A 22,818-nucleotide genomic window follows, 5' to 3' on the forward strand; every position below is an offset into this window, starting at 1 on the left:
GGTTGGCAACAGTCCATGACCCACACGGGGCTCAGAGTCTTAATCCCCACTTTGCAGATAAGGGAACTTAGGCAAAGATAAGTTAAGTGACTTGCCCAAATGACAGAACCGGGATTAGAAACCTGGCCCTTCTGACTCTCAGGTCTGGGCTCTACATGATTTTTGCTACATGATCTTATGCAAAAAACCCTATGATTAAATGATGTGAACATATTATTTGTTTGTACATTTGAATACGTATCTGTGGGTTACCTCAGTGAAGAGTGATTTTTCAAGTTGTTCCAGACCTCTTTTGCACATTTGTACAGCTCATTAGCCTCCTTCCAATTTCCATTAGTCATTGCGGTGGCCACATCGTTCAATGTATGAACAGCTGATGCGTATCTATTCCAAAATAATAAAAAAGCATCATGTTTAAATATAAATCTTATAACCAAAAACAGAAGTTCATAGTTATGCCCTGCTTCTTATCTATTCTCTTTCCAACGGCAATATTTTCTATGTGGCCTAAGATATGATCATACCGCTCCCTTTTGAGGTGGATCTGTTGTTATTATGACATCTGTTAAACGCCTGTTATGTTGACCACTGTTCTAAGCACTGAGGTAGATACAGGTTAATCGGTCAGATTTGCCCCTTGTGGAATAATTTACTTACTAGAAGGATGAAACCTCACAGATTTAAATGTACCCTGAAGCAGTTTGCTGAGGTCGTCATCGTCAAGCAGTCACCATCCTTCGTCATAATCAGCGGTATTAGAACTTGGATTAATCAAAAATCTGACTTTGATAACTTTCTCACAAAATCAGCCACACTGAGAAGTAGCATGGCTTAAGTGGATAGAGCACGGGCCTGGGAGTCAGAAGGATCTGGGTTCTAATCCCGGCACCACCCTATGTCTCCTATGTGACCTTGGGCAAGTCACTTAACTTCTCTATGCCTCAGTTACTTCATCTGTAAAATGAGGATGAGAGTGTGAGCCCCATGTGGGACAGGGACTGTGTCCAACCTGATTAAACTGTATCTACCCCACTGCATAGAACAATGTTTGGCACATAGTAAGCGCTTAACAAGTACCGTTATTATGTAATTATCATTAAATTTGTGTTGGGGTTTTTATTTTTCGTGTCCTTTTCGCTTTACCGGATTTTGTTTCATAGCTCCCTGCTACTAACCAAAATATTCAGGTAATGATAAATAACTGCATAAGTTAATGCCCAATAAAACCCAAGGTTAAAGGCTTCTGTCGTTAAAAAGGTACACATTTACTAGTCAAGTGACTTTTTTTCCAGATAATTACTATGATTATCACAATCTTTTATTAGAATCAATGTTTGTTCTACCAACCTCAGAACTACAAAAATCAATGGAGTCTGCCACTTGAAAGTTCCCAATGCCCTAATTTTAACATGGTGTATATCCCAGTTATAGCCACAACGGGTTCAAAAACCCGTTGAAAGAACATAAAATGCAGTACACAGTTGAAATCAATAAAAAAAAAATTTTTACAATGCTACCATTAAAGCTACTGCTAGAATGCTAACAAGTCAGGGATTTTCACAAGCTTTGTATAAAATACTTGAGACCTGAGGGTATTATTGATTTGAGGAGAGGTGCTAACCTTGAGGAACCGTCAGAATCTGGGACTAGTTTTATTCAGTACTTTTAGTGATGACTTAGAAGCAGAAATCTTGAGTTTGTAGCCGGCAGAAAACTTGACTGGGATGCTAATTTCTTTTAATGGTATTGTTAAGTACTTACTGTGTGCCAGGCACTTTACTGAGCGCTGGGATAGATACAAGGTTGGATACAGTCCAGTTCCCACGTGGGGCTCACAGTCTTAATCCCCATTTTACAGTTGAGGTAATGAGGCACTGAGAAGCAAAGTAACTTGTCCAAGATCACCTAGCAGGCAAGTGGCGGGGCTGGAATTCGAACCCAAGTACCTCTGACTTCCAGACCCGGGCTCTATCCTCTAGGTCATACTGCTTCTCTGCAAACTCTCCTTGCTCTACATGCATTCTATCTTGGAGCTCGTCAACTCACATGGCCTCAAACAGTCACACAGACGTCTCCCAAATCTGTCTAATCAGCTCCGGTGTCTCATCTGCTTTATAATTTCACATTTCCTCCTGTCTCCAGGTCCTCTCCATTTGGATAACGTGCCAAGCACCTTAAATATGGCACATCTTTCCACCTCCCATTACAGTCTGAAATACCTCCATTTCTCTGGATGCAGAAAATCATAATTTCTGTATCCTGACTTCTCCATTTCTCACCTCCCTCATTCAGTCTGTCTCTAAAGCGGCTGTTTTATCCTCAACGATATTTCCCAGATTAGGATTTTCCCTTCCACCTTGATCTGAGTTGGGTTTTTTTAATGGTATCAGTTAAGGACTCACTCTGGGTCAAACACTGTTCTAAGCCCTGGGGTAGGTACAAGTTAATTAGGTCGGACACAGTCCCTGTCCCACATGGAACTCCAGGTCTGAGTAGGAGGGAGGCTGGGTTTTAATCCCCATTTTACCGTTGGGGAAACGGAGACCCAGAGAAATGACTTACCCAAGGTCACACAGCAAGCATTTGGCAGAACTGAGATCAGAACCCAGGTGCTCTGACTGCCAGGCCCGTGCTCTTACCACTAAGTCATGCAGTTTCCCACTTATAATAATGTTGGTATTTGTTAAGCGCTTACTATGTGCACAGCACTGTTCTAAGCGCTGGAGTCAGGGTAATCAGGTTGTCCCACGTGAGGCTCACAGTTAATCCCCATTTTACAGATGAGGTAACAGAGGCACAGAGAAGTTAAGTGACTTGCCCATAGTCACACAGCTGACAAGTGGCAGATCCGGGATTCGAACCCATGACCTCTGACTCCCAAGCCCGGGCTCTTTCCACGGAGCCACGCTGCACTTATCACTTCTCAGATGAAGTGCTGCATCAGTATCACTGTCATTTTACCTCTAGCCTCTCCCATTCAGATCATCTTTTTATGTCACTCGGAACAGATTACTACTCTCCTCAAATACTACCAATAGCTAACCATTTCTTTCTCCACCAAACAGATTCCTAACTATTCATTCATTCAGTAGTATTTATTGAGTGCTTACCATCTGCAGAGCACTGTACTAAGCGCTTGGAATGTACAGTTCGGCAACAGATAGAGACAGGCCCTGCCCGATAACGGGCCATACGCTCAATCATCCCTTTCTTCTTTATATTAATGTCATATTAATATCTGTCTGCCCTCTAGACTGTAAGCTTGGGGTGGACGGGGATGTGTGTACCAACTCTTGTATCGTATTCTCTCCGGCACTAAGTACAGCGCTCTGCACACAGTAATCACTCAATAATACCACTGATTGATCCCTTTTCTGAATGAAATTCCCTCCCGTCTCAAATCCACCATATTAGGCTCCCCTCCCCATCTTTAAAGCAAATATAATCAATTTCAAATAGAACATCTAAACTCAGTAATCACTTTAGTATTAAGACTGTGAGCCCCAGGCGGGACATGGACTGTGTCCAACCTGATTTGCTTGTACCCACCTCAGCGCTTAGTATAGTGCCTGACACTTAGTAAGTGCTTAGCAAATACCACAACTATTACTAGGCATTTTTATGCAACAATTTAATAATCTCCTCTGATTTGTGTATCCTGGAAATGAATGACACTTCCCTATGTCCTCAATAGGTTTCTAAGGTGTTTATTAGTAGTGCAAATAAAAGAGAAAATGAGAAAAGTCCCTCGACTCTGAAATCTGAATTTTCAGTGACCCCAAAATAAATATTGGTTAATAACCCAAACTGAAAATGCCTCTTACCTGATGAGATCATTTCTGTCCTGAAAGATTTGTAATTTCCTGTTTACAGTGTACCTGGGGAATGCCACGCGACCCAAGTTTACCATAAGCACGGTAGAAAGTTGGCCTTGCCCACCACAAGCGGCTTCTTCATTTTCCACCGAATCGGTCAATGAAAAGAGGAGCAAGATCCGGGAAAACAAGGATCTAGGCCCTTTACAAACCCTGACTGACTGTCCAGCCAAATCCTTCGCCCTACAAATCAAGAAAATCATTATTTACATTATACCGCTTTTTAGACTCTTAAATGGAGAAGACGAAGTGAGATTTGGGGAAAATGAGGATGAAAAATCTGTTAAGTGGGACATTGTCTTCTCTGGGAAAACCCATGACTGGACCACCTTAGACCTGATTAATAAAGATGTTGGAAAACAGTAAACTAAAGCAAAAATAATTTAACAGATTCTCCAGCAGGTGCTCTCCTGTGGGTTTAACTTTTAGAAAAATCATATTAGCAACTAAATCTTTTTTATGTTCCAGCTCTAAAACATTTTTATGCTCCTAATATAGAGTATGCTACAGCAGTATAAAATGACAATTTAAATTTATAATAGTCAATCATATTTTCCCTCAGGATCATGAGATCTTCATATTTGCAAAGAAAAGTTACCTCTGAATTGGGGAAATGAGTCTTCTCACCTGTCTTCGCCATCCTAAACCAACACTGGTTTGACTTTCACCTCAGCATTTTAAAATATTTTAGAGTCAAGGCTTTTACAGATATAATGTAGACAGAGGTTTTATAAATCAGGGTATCATAACAGTGCATTTCAACAAAGGAAATATTGCAACTATGTAGGCTTAAAGTTAATTATTTTGTACAAAAATCCTAATGGAAAACTACCAAAAGACTACTCATTTTCTTCTGGTTCAAACTTCATATTTTTAAATAGTGCAAGAAAAAAAAGAAAGAGGGACACTATGTTGAAGACGAGGCTCCATTCGTTTTCCTAATATTTCAAGTACAATTCTCAATGAAAGACAATGCACTTCAGGGCAGGGAATGAGTCTATTTTCTCCCAAGTGCTTAGTACATTGCTTTGCACACAGTAAGCGCTCAATAAATATGATTGAATGAATGAATATTAATAATAGTAGCTATATTTGTTAAAGGCTTACACTGTTGTCCAAGTGTTGGGGCAGCTTTCAAGGTTATCGGATTGGACACAGTCCCCGTCCCACGTGGGGCTCACAGTCTAGGTAGTAGGGGGTAGGATTTAATCCTCATTTTATAGATGGGGAACCTGAGGTTCAGAGAAGTTAAGTGACTATTTCCACTAAGCCATGCAAGAATGCTTTAAAAATACCACCTCTGCATTAGCTGGTTAACCAGCCAGAACCCACAGGCCTGTAGTATGTCACTTTGCAACTTGGGGCTCGAATGGTGTACCTGCCTGTCAATTAGGCTTTTCAATTCAAAACGAGTACCATTTCAATTAATCACATTTATTGGGCGCTTACTGTGTGCAGACCACCGTACTAAATATCTCACTTCCATATGAGCACAATCTATTAAGCTTAATTTAGCTTCTTAAAAAGTTGGCTTCTTAAAAAGTGGTATAGTTACTATACCACTGAACTTCACCTTTTTAAAATCACTGCCTCAATGGAAGGTTGATTCTTGCCGAAGCTGAAGACAGAGCGCTGTTTGGCTAATTTAAGAAAGGCATCTAACAGTTGCTGTTTCTGACCATTGGGGTTTGCCAAGTGAAAGGTCTTCGCTAAGGTTTTTAGCTCAGGAGCAGAAAGTAGATCAAGCACTTCGGAGAGTTCTTGCAATTCGGATTCTAAAGAAACAAAAATGTGTATAAAATTACAATTTTGTTCAGAGTGCAGTTTTTAGTTACGCGAGTCAAGTCTGACATAAAATGAAATTCTGCCCTGACAATTTAAAACTTTCCAAAACCAACATGAAAACAGACGACTGTTATTCTATACCAAAAACAATGAAACAAAAAGACTTTCCATCTTGCTTTTATAGCTAATTGTATAAAATGACAAAAAAAATCAGGCAAAAGAATAGTTATTTTTGAAACAATACTTAGAGTAACAAAAAATAAATTACTGATGAGACCAATGGTCCATCTAGCCCAGGATTCTGCCTCCAAAAATGGCAGCTAGATGCCTGAAGGAACCATTTGAGAGTCATCCTCCTCCATGCCCATTCTAAACCATCCGACATTTCTGATTTTCCCTCACAGTGTAACTGATTACAGATTGCTCAACCATGAATTTCGTCTAACCCCACTTGAAACCACACCAAATGCTCCTATAATGCAGGGTCTGGATTTCTGCAAAACCCACTTGCTTGAAAAATTCATACAGCGAAGCTCAACTACTTAAAAGTCCACCTGCAGGACTTGAAAAGTCCACAAGCCATTTCTTTCTTACCACACATGGTGGACAGAACCCAAACAGGTGGACACTCAATCTGCTAACAAAGGTCTAGATCCCGTCTAGTGAAAATATGCATCACGGCAGAAATATGGATTACGGCAGAACCGATTGCTCAGTTCCTCATGGAACTGAATTCACACACAAGCCTGTGACCCACTCTGTGGGAAAAGTTTCCCATCATTGATGTTGGAGCCCCCCTGCTCATGTTTCAAAGGAAGCTACCTTGTCCTTTCCTTGATGTTCTCCTTGGTGACTAACTCCCACTTTCACCCTGACCATCACACACTTCAGTCCCGCACTCAAACCATATTCCAGAAAAGGGCATAGCACAGTTTTATAGGTGACAAAACTACCCTTTTTCTTTAACATACAATTATAATTTTTGAAATCCAGCTATTCTTCCCCCAAAATGCTGACTTGCAAGATTGTCACCTATCTTTAATTGCATTTTTATAATTAGTTTCATGAATTAGTAAAGCTAGCTTTTCCTCAAATTCACATAATTACTAGTTACCCTTAACCAAAGGCTGTACATTTCACAGTTTTTTCTCTCATACCTAACTGCAGAAAACCTGCTTGCTTCAATTCTTCGATTACTGGCGATAAATCTGGACCGATTTCTTCATATTCTATCTTGCTCGTTTTGATCCAATTTAGCTTACGTTGGAAAAGTCTTACGTATAATCTCTGGCCATTTCCTGTGGTAGATGTATTTCAATAGCATTAGCAAACCAATATTAACTTTCTTCCAAAAATCACTTTATGCATAAAATAGATTGAAGCTCAGAAATGCAACACTGATTCAAAATTAACATCTCTTTCTAAAAGAGCCAAGTTGTTTTCTAAGTCATTGAAAGATCTGAAAAATATACTTTACACACAGGCAAACTGAAGGACCCTCTTTGACTCCGGTAAGAATCTAATAATTATTTAACTATTCAGGCCTTCCCCAATCACATTCGATCCCAAAGGGGAGGCAGGTAGGTTTTTTTTTCCCCTTTACTGGCAATTACTTTACTTTCCAAAATAAAATCTAAAATTTTTTAAATAAATCTCTTCTTTCCAAATACGCTTTCACCTGGATTAGCCAGTATTTCTTTATTTCAGTAAATAAATGAAAGTTCACCGATAAATCAGTAGGATTTTCTGAGCAACTTGAAAATGCATTCAAATTTCCCATTGACCAAGACCATTTCTCAAGCATTTTATCTCCAAAAATTTATTTTACCTTCTGAAAGCTCAGAGAGCACTGCCCATAAAGCAGAATGAAACTTAGTTGTAGTTGTACGCTACCTAAATAGCAACCAGAATGGTTCAAGGCTGGTAATAATAATAATGTTGGTATTGTTCAATGCTTACTATGTGTCAAGCACTGTTCTAAGCTCTGGGGTAGATACAGGGTAACCAGGTTGTCCCACGTGAGGCTCACAGTCTTAATCCCCATTTTACAGATGAGGTAACAAGCAGTGTGGCTCAGTGGAAAGAGCCTGAGCTTGGGAGTCAGAGGTCATGGGTTCGAATCCCAGCTCTGCAACTTGCCAGCTGTGTGACTGTGGGCAAGTCACTTGACTTCTCTGTGCCTCCGTTACCTCACCTGTAAAATGGGGATTAACTATGAGCCTCACGTGGGACAACCTTTCATTCATTCAATAGTATTTATTGAGCGCTTACTATGTGCAGAGCACTGTACTAAGCGCTTGGGATGAACAAGTCGGCAACAGATAGAGACAGTCCCTGCCGTTTGACGGGCTTACGGTCTAATCGGGGGAGACGGACAGACAAGAACAATGGCACTAAACAGCGTCAAGGGGAAGAACATCTCGTAAAAACAATGGCGACTAAATAGAATCAAGGCGATGTACAATTCATTAACAAAATAAATAGGGTAATGAAAATATATACAGTTGAGCGGACGAGTACGGTGCTGTGGGGATGGGAAGGGAGAGGTGGAGGAGCAGAGGGAAAAGGGGAAAATGAGGCTTTAGCTGCGGAGAGGTAAAGGGGGATGGCAGAGGGAGTAGAGGGGGAAGAGGAGCTCAGTCTGGGAAGGCCTCTTGGAGGAGGTGATTTTTAAGTAAGGTTTTGAAGAGGGAAAGAGAATCAGTTTGGCGGAGGTGAGGAGGGAGGGCGTTCCGGGACCGCGGGAGGACGTGACCCAGTGGTCGACGGCGGGACGGGCGAGACCGAGGGACGGCGAGGAGGTGGGCGGCAGAGGAGCGGAGCGTGCGGGGTGGGCGGTAGAAAGAGAGAAGGGAGGAGAGGTAGGAAGGGGCGAGGTGATGGAGAGCCTCGAAGCCTAGAGTGAGGAGTTTTTGTTTGGAGCGGAGGTCGATAGGCAACCACTGGAGTTGTTTAAGAAGGGGAGTGACATGCCCAGATCGTTTCTGCAGGAAGATGAGCCGGGCAGCGGAGTGAAGAATAGACCGGAGCGGGGCGAGAGAGGAGGAAGGGAGGTCAGAGAGAAGGCCGACACGGTAGTCTAGCCGGGATATAACGAGAGCCCGTAACAGTAAGGTAGCCGTCTGGGTGGAGAGGAAAGGGCGGATCTTGGCGATATTGTAGAGGTGAAACCGGCAGGTCTCGGTAACGGATAGGATGTGTGGGGTGAACGAGAGGGACGAGTCAAGGATGACACCGAGATTGCGGGCCTGCGGGACGGGAAGGATGGTCGTGCCATCCACGGTGACGGAGAAGTCTGGGAGCGGACCGGGCTTGGGAGGGAAGATGAGGAGCTCAGTCTCGCTCATGTTGAGTTTTAGGTGGCGGGCCGACATCCAGGTGGAGACGTCCCGGAGGCAGGAGGAGATGTGAGCCCGAAGGGAGGGGGAGAGGACAGGGGCGGAGATGTAGATCTGCGTGTCATCTGCGTAGAGATGGTAGTCGAAGCCGTGAGAGCGGATGAGTTCACCGAGGGAGTGAGTGTAAATGGAGAACAGAAGAGGGCCAAGAACTGACCCTTGAGGAACTCCAACAGTTAAAGGATGGGAGGGGGAGGAGGCTCCGGCGAAGGAGACCGAGAATGATCGGCCAGAGAGGTGAGAGGAGAACCAGGAGAGGACAGAGTCCGTGAAGCCAAGGTGAGATAAGGTACGGAGGAGGAGGGGATGGTCGACAGTGTCAAAGGCAGCAGAGAGGTCAAGGAGGATCAGAATGGAGTAGGAGCCATTGGATTTGGCAAGAAGGAGGTCACGGGTGACCTTAGAGAGAGCAGTCTCAGTAGAGTGGAGGGGACGGAAGCCAGATCGGAGGGGGTCTAGGAGAGAATGGGAGTTAAGGAATTCTAGGCATCGATTGTAGACGACTCGTTCTAAGATTTTGGAAAGGAAGGGTAGTAGGGAGATAGGACGATAACTGGAGGGGGAAGTGGGGTCGAGAGCGCGTTTTTTTAGGATGGGGGAGATGTGGGCGTGTTTGAAGGCAGAGGGGAAGGAGCCCTTGGAGATTGAGTGGTTAAAAATAGAAGTTAAGGAAGGGAGGAGGGCAGGGGCGATGGTTTTAAGAAGGTGAGAGGGAACGGGGTCCGAGGCGCAGGTGGAGGGGGTGGCACTCGCGAGGAGGGAGGAGATCTCCTCTGAGGATACTGCAGGGAAGGATGGGAAAGTAGGGGAGGGGGTCGGTGGGGGGGAGGGGAGAGGCGGAGGGGTGACTTTGGGGAGCTCAGACCTGATCGTGTTGATTTTCGTGAGGAAATAGGTGGCCAGATCATTAGGGGTGAGAGATGGGGGAGGGGGAGGAACAGGGGGCCTAAGGAGAGAGTTAAAGGTCCGGAACAATCGGCGGGGGTGACGGGCATGGGTGTCGATGAGGGAGGAGAAGAAGCTTTGCCTGGCCGAGGAGAGGGCAGAGTCAAGGCAGGAAAGGATAAATTTGAAGTGTGTGAGGTCGGCTCGGTGCTTGGACTTTCGCCAGCAGCGCTCAGCAGCTCGAGCATAGCAGCGTAGGAGGCGGACGGAGGAGGTGATCCAGGACAACCTGATTACCCTTTATCTACCCCAGCACTTAGAGCAGGGCTCTGCACACAGTAAGTGCTTAACAAATACCAACATTATTATTATTATTGACTTGCCCAAAGTCACACAGCTAACAGGTGGCGGAGCTGGGATTAGAACCCATGACCTCCGACTCCTAAACTCCTATACCCGAGCTCTTTCCACTGAGCCACGCTGCTAATGCTGCCACAGTTTTGTGGGGGGGGGGTTTATGCTATTTGTTAAGCGATTACTATGTGCCAGGCACTGTACTAAGCGCTGGGGTAGATACAAGATAATCAGGTTGGACACAGTCCGTGTCCTAAAAGGTGTAGAACCCAGGTCCTTGCTCTATCCACTAGGCAACACTGCTTCTTAGTTTGTATTCATTCATTCAATAGTATTTATTGAGCGCTTACTATGTGCAGAGCACTGTACTAAGCGCTTGGAATGGACAAATCGGTAACAGAGACAGTCCCTGCCCTTTGACGGGCTGACAGCCTAATCGGGAGAGACGGACAGACAAGAAAGATGACAATAAATAGAATCGAGGGGAAGAACGTGTCATTGAAACAATAGCAAATAAATAGAATCAGGGTGACGTACATCTCATTAACAAAATAAATAGGGTAATGAAGATATATGCAGTTGAGCGGACGAGTACAGTGCTGAGGGGAGGGGACGGGAGAGGGGAGGAGCAGAGGGAAAGGGAGGAGAAGAGGGTTTAGCTGCGGAGAGGTGAAGGGGGGGGTGGAGGGAGCAGAGGGGAAAGGGGAGCTCAGTCGGGGAAGGCATCTTGGAGGAGGTGAGCTTTAAGTAGGGTGAGCTTTAAGTAAGTTTGTACACCAAGACGAAGCGTGGAGCAGTGAAGGGAGTGAAAACTCCACCCAAGGACTTGTCTATCCACTTTCTCTCACTGACACTGTCCTCTCGCGGTTCTCCTCCTACCTCCCTGGCGGCTCATTCTCAGGCCCTTCCGTAGGCTCTTCCTCTGCCTCCCACCCCCTAATTGTGAGGGCTCCTCAAGGTTCAGTTCTCTTCTCCAGCTCCACCCACTCTCCTGGAGAACTCATTTGCTCCCATGGCTTGAGAAGCAGCGTGACTCCGTGGCAAGAGCTCGGGCTTGGGAGTCAGAGGTCTTGGGTTCGTATCCCGGCTCTGCCACTTGTCAGCTGACTGTGGGCAAGTCACTTCATTTCTCAGTGCCTCAGTTACCTCATCTGTAAAAAGGGGATGAAGACTTTGAGCCTCACGTGGGACAACCTGATGAGCCTTAGAACAGTGCTCTGTACAGAGTAAGCGCTTAACAAATACTAACATCACCACCTCTATGCGGATGATTCCCAAATCTACATCCCCAACCCTGATCTCTCTCCCTCTTTGCGGTCTCACTTTTTCTGCTGTCTTCAAGACATCTTTTCTTGGATGTCCTAATGTCACCTCAAACTTCAATACGTCCAAAACAGAACTCCTTACCTTCCCACCCAAATCTTGTCCCCTGACTTTCCCATCACCGCAGACAGCACCACCCTCCTGAACGTGTCTGTTATACTGTTATATTATACTCCCCAAATCGCTTAATACAGTGCTTTGCACACAGTAAGCACTCAAGAAAGACAATTGATTCCATTTTTTTTTAATTGGAACTTAAGTGCTTGCTCTGTGCCAAGCACTGTTCTAAGTACTGGGGTAGACAGAAGTTCATCAGGTTAGACATGGTCCTCGTCCCACACGGGGCTCACAGTCTAAGTAGGAGGGTGTAGGATTTAATCCCTGTTTACCATCATTATTATTATAAAATGATTAGATTGAATGCAGTCCCTGTCTCAGACTGGGCAGACAGTCTTAGTGCTTGGCACACTGTAAGTCCTTAACAAATACCATCATTCGAGAAGCAGCGTGGCTCAGTGGAAAGAGCACAGGCTTGGGAGTCAGAGGTCGTGGGTTCGAATCCCAACTCTGCCACGTCAGCTGCGTGGCTGTGGGCAAGTCACTTCACTTCTCTGTGCCTCAGTTCCCTCATCTGTAAAATGGGGATTAAGACCGTGAGCCTGACGTGGGACCACCTGATGACCCTGTATCTACCCCAGCACTTAGAACAGTGCCCGGCCCATAGTAAGCGCTTAACAAATACCAACATTATTATTTTTAATAATCCCCATTTTACAGGTAACTGAGGCACAGAGAAGTTAAGTGACTTGTCCAAGGTCACACAGTAGATAAGTGGCAGAGTCTGGATTAGAACCCAGGTCCTATGCGCTCCCTTTCTCTGTCCTCTAGGGCTTGCCGTCTCACAAACTGCTCTATGGTCCCTAATGACCTTGTCCTTGTCAAATCCAATGGCTTCTACTCCCTACTCCATCCCAATGCTTTAGCCATCTTTGGCACTGTGGACCACCCCCTTCTCCTTAAAACATTGTCTACTCTGTGACCTTGGGCAAGTCACTTCACTTCTGTAGGCCTCAGTTTCCCCATCTGCAAAATGGGGATTCACTACCTGTTTTTTCCCCCTATGTTGAATATGAGACCCATGGTATCTAACACAGCACTTGCTTGTCTCATAGTGAGCACTTAACGAATATCGTGGTTATTATTATCATTTTTCTGTGAAGGGGGTGGAAGTCAGATTGGCATGGGTCCAGGGAAGAATCGGGGGACAGGAAGTGGAGGCTGTGGGTCTGGACAACTCAAGGAATTTGGAGAGGAATGATAAGGGGGGAGATTGGCCAATAGTGGGATGGGACTGTGGGATCCAGGATATGTAGATTTAAATCCAGTGACCTTTTTGATCTTTGACCTTAATTAGAAACAGAAAAGCTAAAAAAAGATTATATTAGAAAAAGTGTAAGGGAAACAAAACGAAGAGCCAATTTTTCCCAAATGCATTTTTAAAAAATGAACTTGCTATAAAGGGCCCTGAAATTTCATTTGGAAACAGATATTGCTATTTTAGATCGACAAGTTCAAGTTCATTCATTGAAAGGGAGCTCATAGTAAGAGATGTGAGTATAAAATCCAGAGAGGATCTGAATATAAACAAGTGATCCCACCAGTCAATCGTACTTACTGAGTGTTTCTGTATGTAGAGCACTGCAGTCAGCGCTTGGGAGGGTAATTTGTTAATGTTGGTATTTGTAAAGCACTTACTATGTGCAGAGCACCGTTCTAAGCGCTGGGGGAGATACAGGGAATTCAAGTTGTCCCATGTGAGGCTCACAGTCTTCATCTCCATTTTACAGATGAGGTAACAGCACAGAGAAGAGAAGCGAAGTGACTTGCCCACAGTCACCCAGCTGACAAGTAGCAGAGCCGGAATTCGAATCCATGACCTCTGACTCCCTAAGCCCATGCTCTTTCCACTGAGCCACTCTGGGTACAAGAGTCCGTGGGCATGATCCCTACCCTAGAGACCTTACAATCGAGTTGATCCCTGCCATCAGTTGATCAAAATGGGCAAGATTTTCATTAATGTCCGCTTTTATTGTTGTCCTAGTGTAGCTAAGTCAGGTATATATACATTAGTAGAAGTAATACTAGTAGTGGATTTTTTTTTAAAAAAAAAAAAACACCAACTTTAGGCAAAACATTGCCAAACACGGGGGGAAGATACAAAGTAAATGAATCAGATAGGCCCTGTCCTGGTTAGGATGCAGAGTCTGAGTAGAGGATACATAAGCAGGACAATGACAGTGGAAAGAAACCAGCAATAAACGGCAAAGTCCACACTCCAAGGGAAGCAGCACGGCCTAGTGGAAAGAGCACGGCCCTGAGAGTCAGAGATCCGGGTTCTCAGCCCGACTCTGCCACTTGCAATAATAATAATTTTAGTATTTAAGTGTTTACTCTGTGCCGAGCACTCTTCTATTCGCTGGGGTAGATACAAGGTAATCAGGTTGTCCCACGTGAGGCTCACAGTTTAATCTCCATTCTACAGATGAGGTAACTAAGGCACAGAGAATAATAATAACGTTCATATTTGTTAAGCGCTATGTGCCAAGCACGGTTCTAAGCGCTGGGGTAGATATGAGGTAATCAGGTTGTCCCACATGAGGCTCACAGTTTAATCCCCGTTTTACAGATGAGGAACTGAGGCACAGAGAGGTTAAGTGGCTTGCCCAAGGTCACAAAGCAGACAAGTGGTGGAGCCGGGATTAGAATCCACGTCCTCTGACTCCCAAGCCAGTGCTCCTTCCACTGAGCCAAGCTGCCTCTCACACTTGTCCGCTGTGTGACCTTGGGCAAATCAATAAATACAATTGAACGAAGTCACGTAACTTCTCTGGGCCTCGATTAAACAGGACAGAGCAGGGGCCTAGGAGAAAGAGGACACATAGGAGCTGGGTTCTAATCCAGACACTGCCACCTATCTGAGTGACCTTGGGCAAGTCACTTAACTTCTCTGTGCCTCCGTTACCTCATCTGTAAAATGGGGTTAATCATAATAATAATAATGATGGTAAATGTTAAGCACTTTCTATGTGCCAAGCACTAAGACTGTCTGCCCCATGTGGGACAGGGACCGTGTTCAATCTAATCATCTAATAATAATAGTGATGGTATTTGTTAAACTCTATGTGCCAGACACTGTACTGTGCCAGTGCTTAGTACAGTGTCTGGCACATAAATGCTTGACAAATACTACAATTATTATTATTTTTTTATTATTATTAACAAATACCATTTAAATTTAAAAAATGAAGCTAACTCTCTTCACTGGCTTCCCATAGCTATTTTCTCTCTCCAGAAGCAAGGCGGCCAAAATGTTTTGTGCATTTCCAGGTCCCAGAGAAAAGAAGTAGCACCTGGGATCTCTTTTTCCACTGCACATGAACCTGGGAGTCACTGAGTGATGAAAGACAGACTCAGGGGAGCTGACTAACACGTTCTATTTTCATTCCACTTAGTTGATGAATTGATGAGTTGATGAACTGATGAATTGATGAGTTAATTGATGAGGAGACTAAACAATTTAGGCCATCGCTTATCCATTCTAAGTGTAGTAAAAAGTATTGTGAAGGGTGTCAAGAAGAGTCAGTGGTGAAAATGACTCCAACCCCCTGGATGACCATCTTTTATGAGAGCCGCTACCAATAGATGTGGTGGCCATTGGCCGTTCTCCAGGGAAAGAAACCACCAGATGAGACGCTTCCGCCAGCAGAGAAACCGTAAAAGACTCCAGCATGTTTTGAAAGGTCCTTAGAGGAGTTGCTGAACCCCAGAGAACAGAAATCCCCTTGAGGATCTATCCTGGGTAGGAAATGGACAAGAAGGCGGCCAGAGGGAACGGAAAAGACTCCAAGGAGCATTAGGATTGAAAAGCCATCGGAGGGCATTTGGGAGCCGCAGGAAAACCTACAGAAGTAGTACTCGAGGAAGAGGAGCCAGGAATATCCCCTCAAACACATAACACCCAAATACTATTTCACCCATTCTCATTTTTTTTAAGATACAGAAAATCATTTCAACTATAACAATTTTTAATTCCGTAAAATCCTTAAGCATATCCTGCCATCCCTAAAAAAAAAATCGGCAAAAATTGATGAAACCTAGGAAAACAGCCACTTTACATTAGTGCTTCAGAGCACAACACAGTATCCAAGGATCTCGTGACCTGACTCAAATTCACCTTTGGAAGATCCAGCTTACCAAGTGGCGAGAATCAAAACTACTTTCCAAATGACTCAATAGAGCACTACTGTTTTTCTCTCAGCAAGCAACTCATATGGTCAGAAATTCATGATACCTGAAAGCTGATAAAACTTAGCGATGATGTCAGTATCCTGTTGGTCAAAGAGCCTCAGATCATCTTCATTTTCTAGGACTCCTTGCAGGACCATAAGGAAACTTCTAAGGTAATAAGGCTGATTTGAAGACTCGGGCATTGAGCTCCATCTAAAATCGTGACTCTTCTTTTCTGGAACATCACCGCTTGGCCCTAACTCCTCTGAAAGGTCCGAAAAAGTACCGCAAATCGTTCTGTCCTTTAAGTTATTGCACCCTTCCACAGGAAATCCTTCCACAGTCCTCTTTTCAGGATGATTTATGTGGCACTTAAAATTCTCTTCTGAATTCCCCAAAAAGCGATCGTTCTTGGTGAGATGAGCTTTGCCTCCCGAAGCACGGCTCGTTTTTGTTCTCGGTGCTGTGGATTCGTCTTGATTTTCATTTGCAACTTTATAACTCTTCTGTTTTTCTAGAACCTTCTCTGAAGCTGACAGTTGACCGCCAAGAGCGTGGTCTGGTACCGCTAACTGAAGAGGATCTTCGATGGGACCAGCCGAGGGCCTCACTGCCTCGTGTTCCTGAGCACTCTCAGGACTTCCCTTTATTTCCCTACTTTCCGAGATATTTTTGGAGGAAGCGTCTTCTTTCCGGAAGGCTCCAGAAGGCTTTGCTATAAGAAGCTGATTTTTGTTTCCAGAATCATTCTCCATATTGCCTTCCCTACGACCACAGGCTGGCATATTGTCAACTGTACATTGCCCTCTCTGTGCCTCAACTTCACGTGCCTTAAAACTCCCATTCTGCTCCAATTTTCTAGCCTCTTTATACTTCCTAGTCAGTTTAGATGACAGGCTTCCCAGTGGGATTTCTTTCACAGACCGACTTCTCCGCTCATCCTGAATATCGTCTGTCGGTTTATCATTCGCCTCAAAGTAGGGGCTCGTCCGTTGCCCAACGCTCCCTTTCTCGGGGTTGCTTTGGCCGGGGCTTATTCTTGCCGCCGACGGTGAGGATTTCTTTGGAGTCTGGCACACGACGGATAGATGAGGATTTTCCGACCCGTCACGCTCCGGATCGACTGTGTTGTCACTGTTCTTCGGGCACCCTGCATCAATGTGTGCATTTAAACTGTATCTTGGCACCAATTTTCTACAAAAAGGACAGGCGAGTTTGGCTGGCGGTGCATTGTTAAAGAGAGATACGATAGGGTTCGATTTACCCTCTGTTTCATTTTTTCGGTTTTTATTCCTTGACAAACTCTTACGAGGTCTCTTTTTCTCTGGAGATTTGGCTTCAGACATCTTAGGGGAAAATTGCAGATAGACTGTTCAAGATACTTGGCTTCGTATGAAAATTAGGATATTTTTTAAAAATCGTCAAAACTTGGACCCTATTTGACTTCATGACGTTTGCCTCTAGAGCTTCTCTTCTTGCCTACAAAAAAAGGGGCAGGCATATTAGAAACTATTTTTTGGCAATTAAAAGGTCTTCCAAGCAACCATCAATTCCAGAGTAACAATTTTAGACCAATAGCTTTGTGTTATTTAACTACTAATATTACGCAAGGCTCATCCACATATCTAATACGATGAACTAGTATATTCTGGGTGGAAAAGTTGCCAAAAATCACAAAGCTTTTCTTAACTTGTTAATAATAATAATAATAATGTTGGTATTTGTTAAGTGTTTACTATGTTCCAAGCAGTGTTCTAAGCGCTGGGGTAGATACAGGGCGATCAGGTTGTCCCACGTGAAGCTCACAGTTAATCCTCATTTTACAGATGAGGGAACTGAGGCACAGAGAAGCGAAGTAACTTGCCCACCATCACACAGTTGACAAGAAGCAGAGTCGGGATTCGAACCCACGATCTCTGACTCCCAAGCCCGGGCTCTTTCCACTGAGCCATGCTGCTTTACCACAGACTTAGGTATGAAGCCCTGCCCTTCTTGTGCTTCTATTAACTTAATAAAGTGCATTTTCTCTTCTGTAAGAGGGGTAGGGATTGTCTCTGATGCCGAATTGTACTTTCCAAGCGCTCAGTACAGTGCTCTGCACACAGAAAGCGCTCAGTAAATACGACTGAATGAATGAAATATCTGTTCTCCCTCCCCTTTACACTGCAAGCCCCATGAGGGCCAGGGACTGTGTCCAATTAATTGGCATCTACCCCAGAAGCAGCGTGGCTCAGAGAAGCAGCGCGGCTCAGTGGAAAGAGCCCGGGCTTGGGAGTCAGAGGTCATGGGTTCGACTCCCGGCTCTGCCACTTGTCAGCTGTGTGACTGTGGGCAGGTCACTTAACTTCTCTGTGCCTCAGTTCCCTCATCTGGAAAATGGGGATGAAGACTGTGAGCCTCACGTGGGACGACCTGATTCCCCCGCGTCTACCCCAGCGCTTAGACCAGTGCTCTGCACACAGTAAGCGCTTAACAAATACCAACATTATTATTATTAGTGCGCGGCTTCACACTTCGTAAGTGCTCGACAGCTATCGCGATCATTCCTTTTGTTTTTTAACTGAAGAGCAGCTTGTCCTAGTTGAAAGAGCACACGGCTGGGAGTCAGAGGAACTGCCTTCCCGTTCGGACTCCGCCACTTCCCCGCTGCACGACCTCGCGCGGGTCATTTAATTTCTCTGCGCCTCAGTTTCCTCAGCTGTAAAAGAGGGATTCGATACCCGTTCTCCTTTCTGCTTAGACCGTGAGCTTCGTGTGGAACTGGGTCCACCCCGATTAACGTATTGCCATTGTTCCTGTCTGTCTCCCCCGATTAGACTGTGAGCCCGTTGCCGGGCAGGGGCTGTCTCTTTCTGTTGCCGACTGGTTCATTCCAAGCGCTTAGTACAGTGCTCCGCACCTAGTAAGCGCTCAATAAATACTATTGAATGAACTTGTTTCTACCCCAGTGCTTAGGACAGTGCGTGACACATAGTAAGCGCTTCCCAATAAAGTGATAATTAGAATAGTGATACTCCCCTCTGGGCACTTACCTACCATCGCAGCGTGGCTCGGTGGCAAGAGCCCGGGCTTGGGAGTCGGAGGTCATGGGTTCAAATCCCGGCTCAGCCACTTGTCAGCTGGGTGACTTGGGGCGAGTCTCTTCGCTTCGCTGGGCCTCCGTTACCCCATCTGGAAAATGGGGATGAAGACTGTGAGCCCCACGGGGGACAACCTGATCACCTTGGATCCTCCCCAGTGCTTAGAACAGTGCTTTGCACAGAATAAGCGCTTAACAAATGCCATCATTATTATTATCATCCTGGCCCCACTTGTCAGCTCTGTGACTTTGGGCAAGTCACTTCTCTGGGCCTCAGTGATCTCACCTGTAAAATGGGGATTAAGACTGTGAGCCCCACGTGGGACAACCTGATCACCTTGATTCTCCCCCAACGCTTAGAACAGAGCTTGGCACATAGCGCTTAAATACCATCATTATTATTATATATTATCATTAAAATGGGGACTGAGAATGTGAGTCCCACGTGGGACAAGCTGACGACCTATTTCCCCCAGCGCTTAGAACAGTGCTTGGCACATAGCGCTTAACAAATACCATCACTATTATTATTAAAATGGGGACTAAGACTGTGAGCCCCACGTGGGACAAGCTGATGACCTTAGTTAATGAATGATGGCATTTGTTAAGCGCCTACTCTGTGCCAAGCACTGTTCTGAGCGCTATCTTCTCTCTCCCCCAGTGCTTAGAACAGTGCTTGGCACATAGTCAGCGCTGAACAAATCCCACCCTCATCGCTCTTCTTATTATGATGACAGAAGAGGCACAGTCCTGCCCCCACCCCCCCGCCCCAAGCAGTGCTCGATAAAGAGCACTGACAGGTTCATTCATCCAACTGTATTTATGGAGTGCTTACTATGTGCAGAGCACTGTACTAAGCGCTTGGAATGGACAATTGGGCAACAGATAGAGACAATCATTCATTCTATAGTATTTAGTGAGCGCTCACTATGTGCAGAGCACTGTACTAAGCGCTTGGAATGGACAACTGGGCAACAGAGGGAGACATTCATTCATTCTATAGCATTTAGTGAGCGCTCACTATGTGCAGAGCACTGTACTAAGCGCTTGGAATGGACAACTGGGCAACAGAGGGAGACAGTCATTCATTCTACAGTATTTAGTGAGCGCTCACTATGTGCAGAGCACTGGACAAAACGCTTGGAATGGACAACTGGGCAACAGAGACAATCATTCATTCATTCAGTTGTATTTATTGAGCGCTCACTATGTGCAGAGCACTGTACTAAGCGCTTGGCATGGACAAGTGGGCTACAGATAGACAGATAGAGACAGTCATTCATTCATTCATTCAATGGTATTTATTGAGTGCTCACTATGTGCAGAGCACTGGACTAAGCGCTTGGCATGGACAATTGGGGAACAGATAGAGACACTCATTCATTCTACAGTATCTACTGAATGCTCATTATGTGCAGAGCACTGTCCTAAGCGCTTGGCATGGACAATTGGGCAACAGATACACTCATTCATTCTATAGTATTTATTGAGCGCTCACTATGTGCACAGCACTGTTCTAAGCGCTTGGCATGGACAATTGGGCAACAGATAATCATTCATTCATTCTACAGTACTCATTGAGCGCTGGCTATGTGCAGAGCACTGCACTAAGCGCTTGGCATGGACAACTGGGCAACAGATAGAGACACTCATTCATTCTACAGTATCTATTGAGCGCTCACTAGGTGCACAGCACTGCACTAAGCGCTTGGCATGGACAACTGGGCAACAGATAGAGACACTCATTCATTCTACAGTATCATATTGAGCGCTCACTAGGTGCACAGCACTGTCCTAAGCGCTTGGCATGAACAATTGGGCAACAGATAGAGACAATCATTCATTCATTCAATAGTATTGATTGAGCGCTCACTAGGTGCAGAGCACTGCACTAAGCGCTTGGCATGAACAATTGGGCAACAGATAGAGACAATCATTCATTCATTCAATAGTATTGATTGAGCGCTCACTAGGTGCAGAGCACTGCACTAAGCGCTTGGCATGGACAATTGGGCAACAGATAGAGACAATCATTCATTCATTCAATAGTATTGATTGAGCGCTCACTAGGTGCAGAGCACTGCACTAAGCGCTTGGCATGGACAATTGGGCAACAGATAGAGACAATCATTCATTCATTCTACAGTATCTATTGAGCGCTCACTAGGTGCACAGCACTGCACTAAGCGCTTGGCATGGACAATTGGGCAACAGATAGAGACAATCATTCATTCATTCAATAGTATTGATTGAGCGCTCACTAGGTGCCCAGCACTGCACTAAGCGCTTGGCATGGACAATTGGGCAACAGATAATCATTCATTCATTCATTCCACAGTACTTATTGAGCGCTGACTAGGTGCAGAGCACCGCACTAGGCGCTTGGCACGGACCAGTGTCCGCCAGCCCCCGCAGGGCCGGTGTCACTTACTACAGCGCGCTGCCAAGGGCGTCCAGTGCAGCGTCCCCCGGCGCGGCGTCCGGCACGTGGGGTGGGAGGCGGAGGCTGTCCCCACCCGCGTCCGCACGGCCCACGTGACCCCCGGCGCTCCGCGGGGCGGGGAGGGGCCGCGGGCGCATGCGCGGGCCGACGCCCTCCCTCCGCCCCCCTCCCGCCCGCAGCCACGTCCAATCGATCCCCGCTCACGCCCACCTCTCTCCCCCCGCAGGCACGACGGGCTGAGGCCCGAGCCATCGAACGCGGCCTCTCCCTGCAGCCTCCCCCTGCAGCCTCCCCCTGCATCCTCTCCCTGCAGTCTCCCCCTGCATCCTCCCCTTGCAGCCTCCCCCTGCAGCTTCCCCCTGCAACTTCCCCTTCCCCTTGCAGCTGCCCCCTGCAGCCTCCCCCTGCAGCCTCCCCCTGCATCCTCTCCCTGCAGCTTCCCCCTGCAGCCTCCCCCTGCATCCTCTCCCTGCAGTCTCCCCCTGCATCCTCCCCTTGCAGCCTCCCCCTGCAGCCTCCCCCTGCAACTTCCCCCTGCAGCCCCCCTGCAGCCTCCCCCTGCAGCTTCCCCCTGCAACTTCCCCTTCCCCTTGCAGCTGCCCCCTGCAGCTTCCCCCTGCAGCCTCCCCCTGCAGCCTCCCCCTGCAGCCTCCCCCTGCAGCCTCTCCCTGCAGCTTCCCCTGCAGCTTCCCCCTGCAACTTCCCCTTCCCCTTGCAGCCTCCCCTGCAGCTTCCCCCTGCAACTTCCCCCTGCAGCTTCCCCCTGCAGCCTCTCCCACGAGGAGGAATTGCCCCTCCCAGCAAAGGATCCCGCCTTCTCATTTTCCTTTGTTTACCCTTTTAAATGACATTTGTTAAGCGCTTATTCATTCATTCATCCATCCATTCAATCAATCGTATTTGTTGAGTGCTTACTCTGTGCAGGGCACTGTCCTAAGCGCTTGGAATGGACAATTGGGCAACAGAGACAATCGTTAATAATAATAACGTTGGTATTTATTAAGCGCTTACTATGTGCCGAGCACTGTTCTAAGCGCTGGGGTAGACACAGGGGAATCAGGTTGTCCCACGTGGGGCTCACAGTCTTAATCCCCATTTTACAGATGAGGGAACTGAGGCCCAGAGAAGTGAAGTGACTTGCCCACAGTGACCCAGCTGCCAAGTGGCAGAGCTGGGATTCGAACTCATGAGCCCTGACTCCAAAGCCCGTGCTCTTTCCACTGAGCCACGCTGCTTCCCAGCGTTCATTCAATCGTATTTATTGAGCGCTTACTCTGTGCAGAGCACTGTCCTAAGCGCTTGGAATGGACAATTGGGCGACAGAGACAATCGTTCCTTCATTCCTTGGTATTTATTGAGCACTTACTATGTGCAGAGTGCTGGACTAAG

General features: G+C 46.0%; 1 protein-coding gene across 2 annotated transcripts in view; it reads right to left on the reverse strand.

Moving 5' to 3' along the window:
* Positions 1-18,983, reverse strand: part of FAN1 (FANCD2 and FANCI associated nuclease 1) — a 42,737-nt gene extending 23,754 nt beyond the window's left edge. The window contains exons 1-6 of one of the 2 annotated variants that reach the window (XM_029065656.2): positions 18,940-18,983; positions 15,972-17,386; positions 6,818-6,958; positions 5,449-5,650; positions 3,825-4,058; positions 253-384 (exon numbers count right to left, since the gene is read on the reverse strand). In XM_029065656.2, the coding sequence (XP_028921489.1) occupies positions 253-384; positions 3,825-4,058; positions 5,449-5,650; positions 6,818-6,958; positions 15,972-17,253 (1,991 nt within the window). In that variant the 5' untranslated portion in view covers positions 17,254-17,386; positions 18,940-18,983. The remainder of the gene's footprint in view (positions 1-252; positions 385-3,824; positions 4,059-5,448; positions 5,651-6,817; positions 6,959-15,971; positions 17,387-18,939) is intronic. The other variant, XM_029065657.2, reaches the window with a different exon arrangement.
* Between the last annotated feature and the right edge of the window lie 3,835 nt (positions 18,984-22,818).

This window comes from Ornithorhynchus anatinus, chromosome 5, assembly GCF_004115215.2.
Source record: "Ornithorhynchus anatinus isolate Pmale09 chromosome 5, mOrnAna1.pri.v4, whole genome shotgun sequence".
Lineage (NCBI taxonomy): Eukaryota > Metazoa > Chordata > Mammalia > Monotremata > Ornithorhynchidae > Ornithorhynchus > Ornithorhynchus anatinus.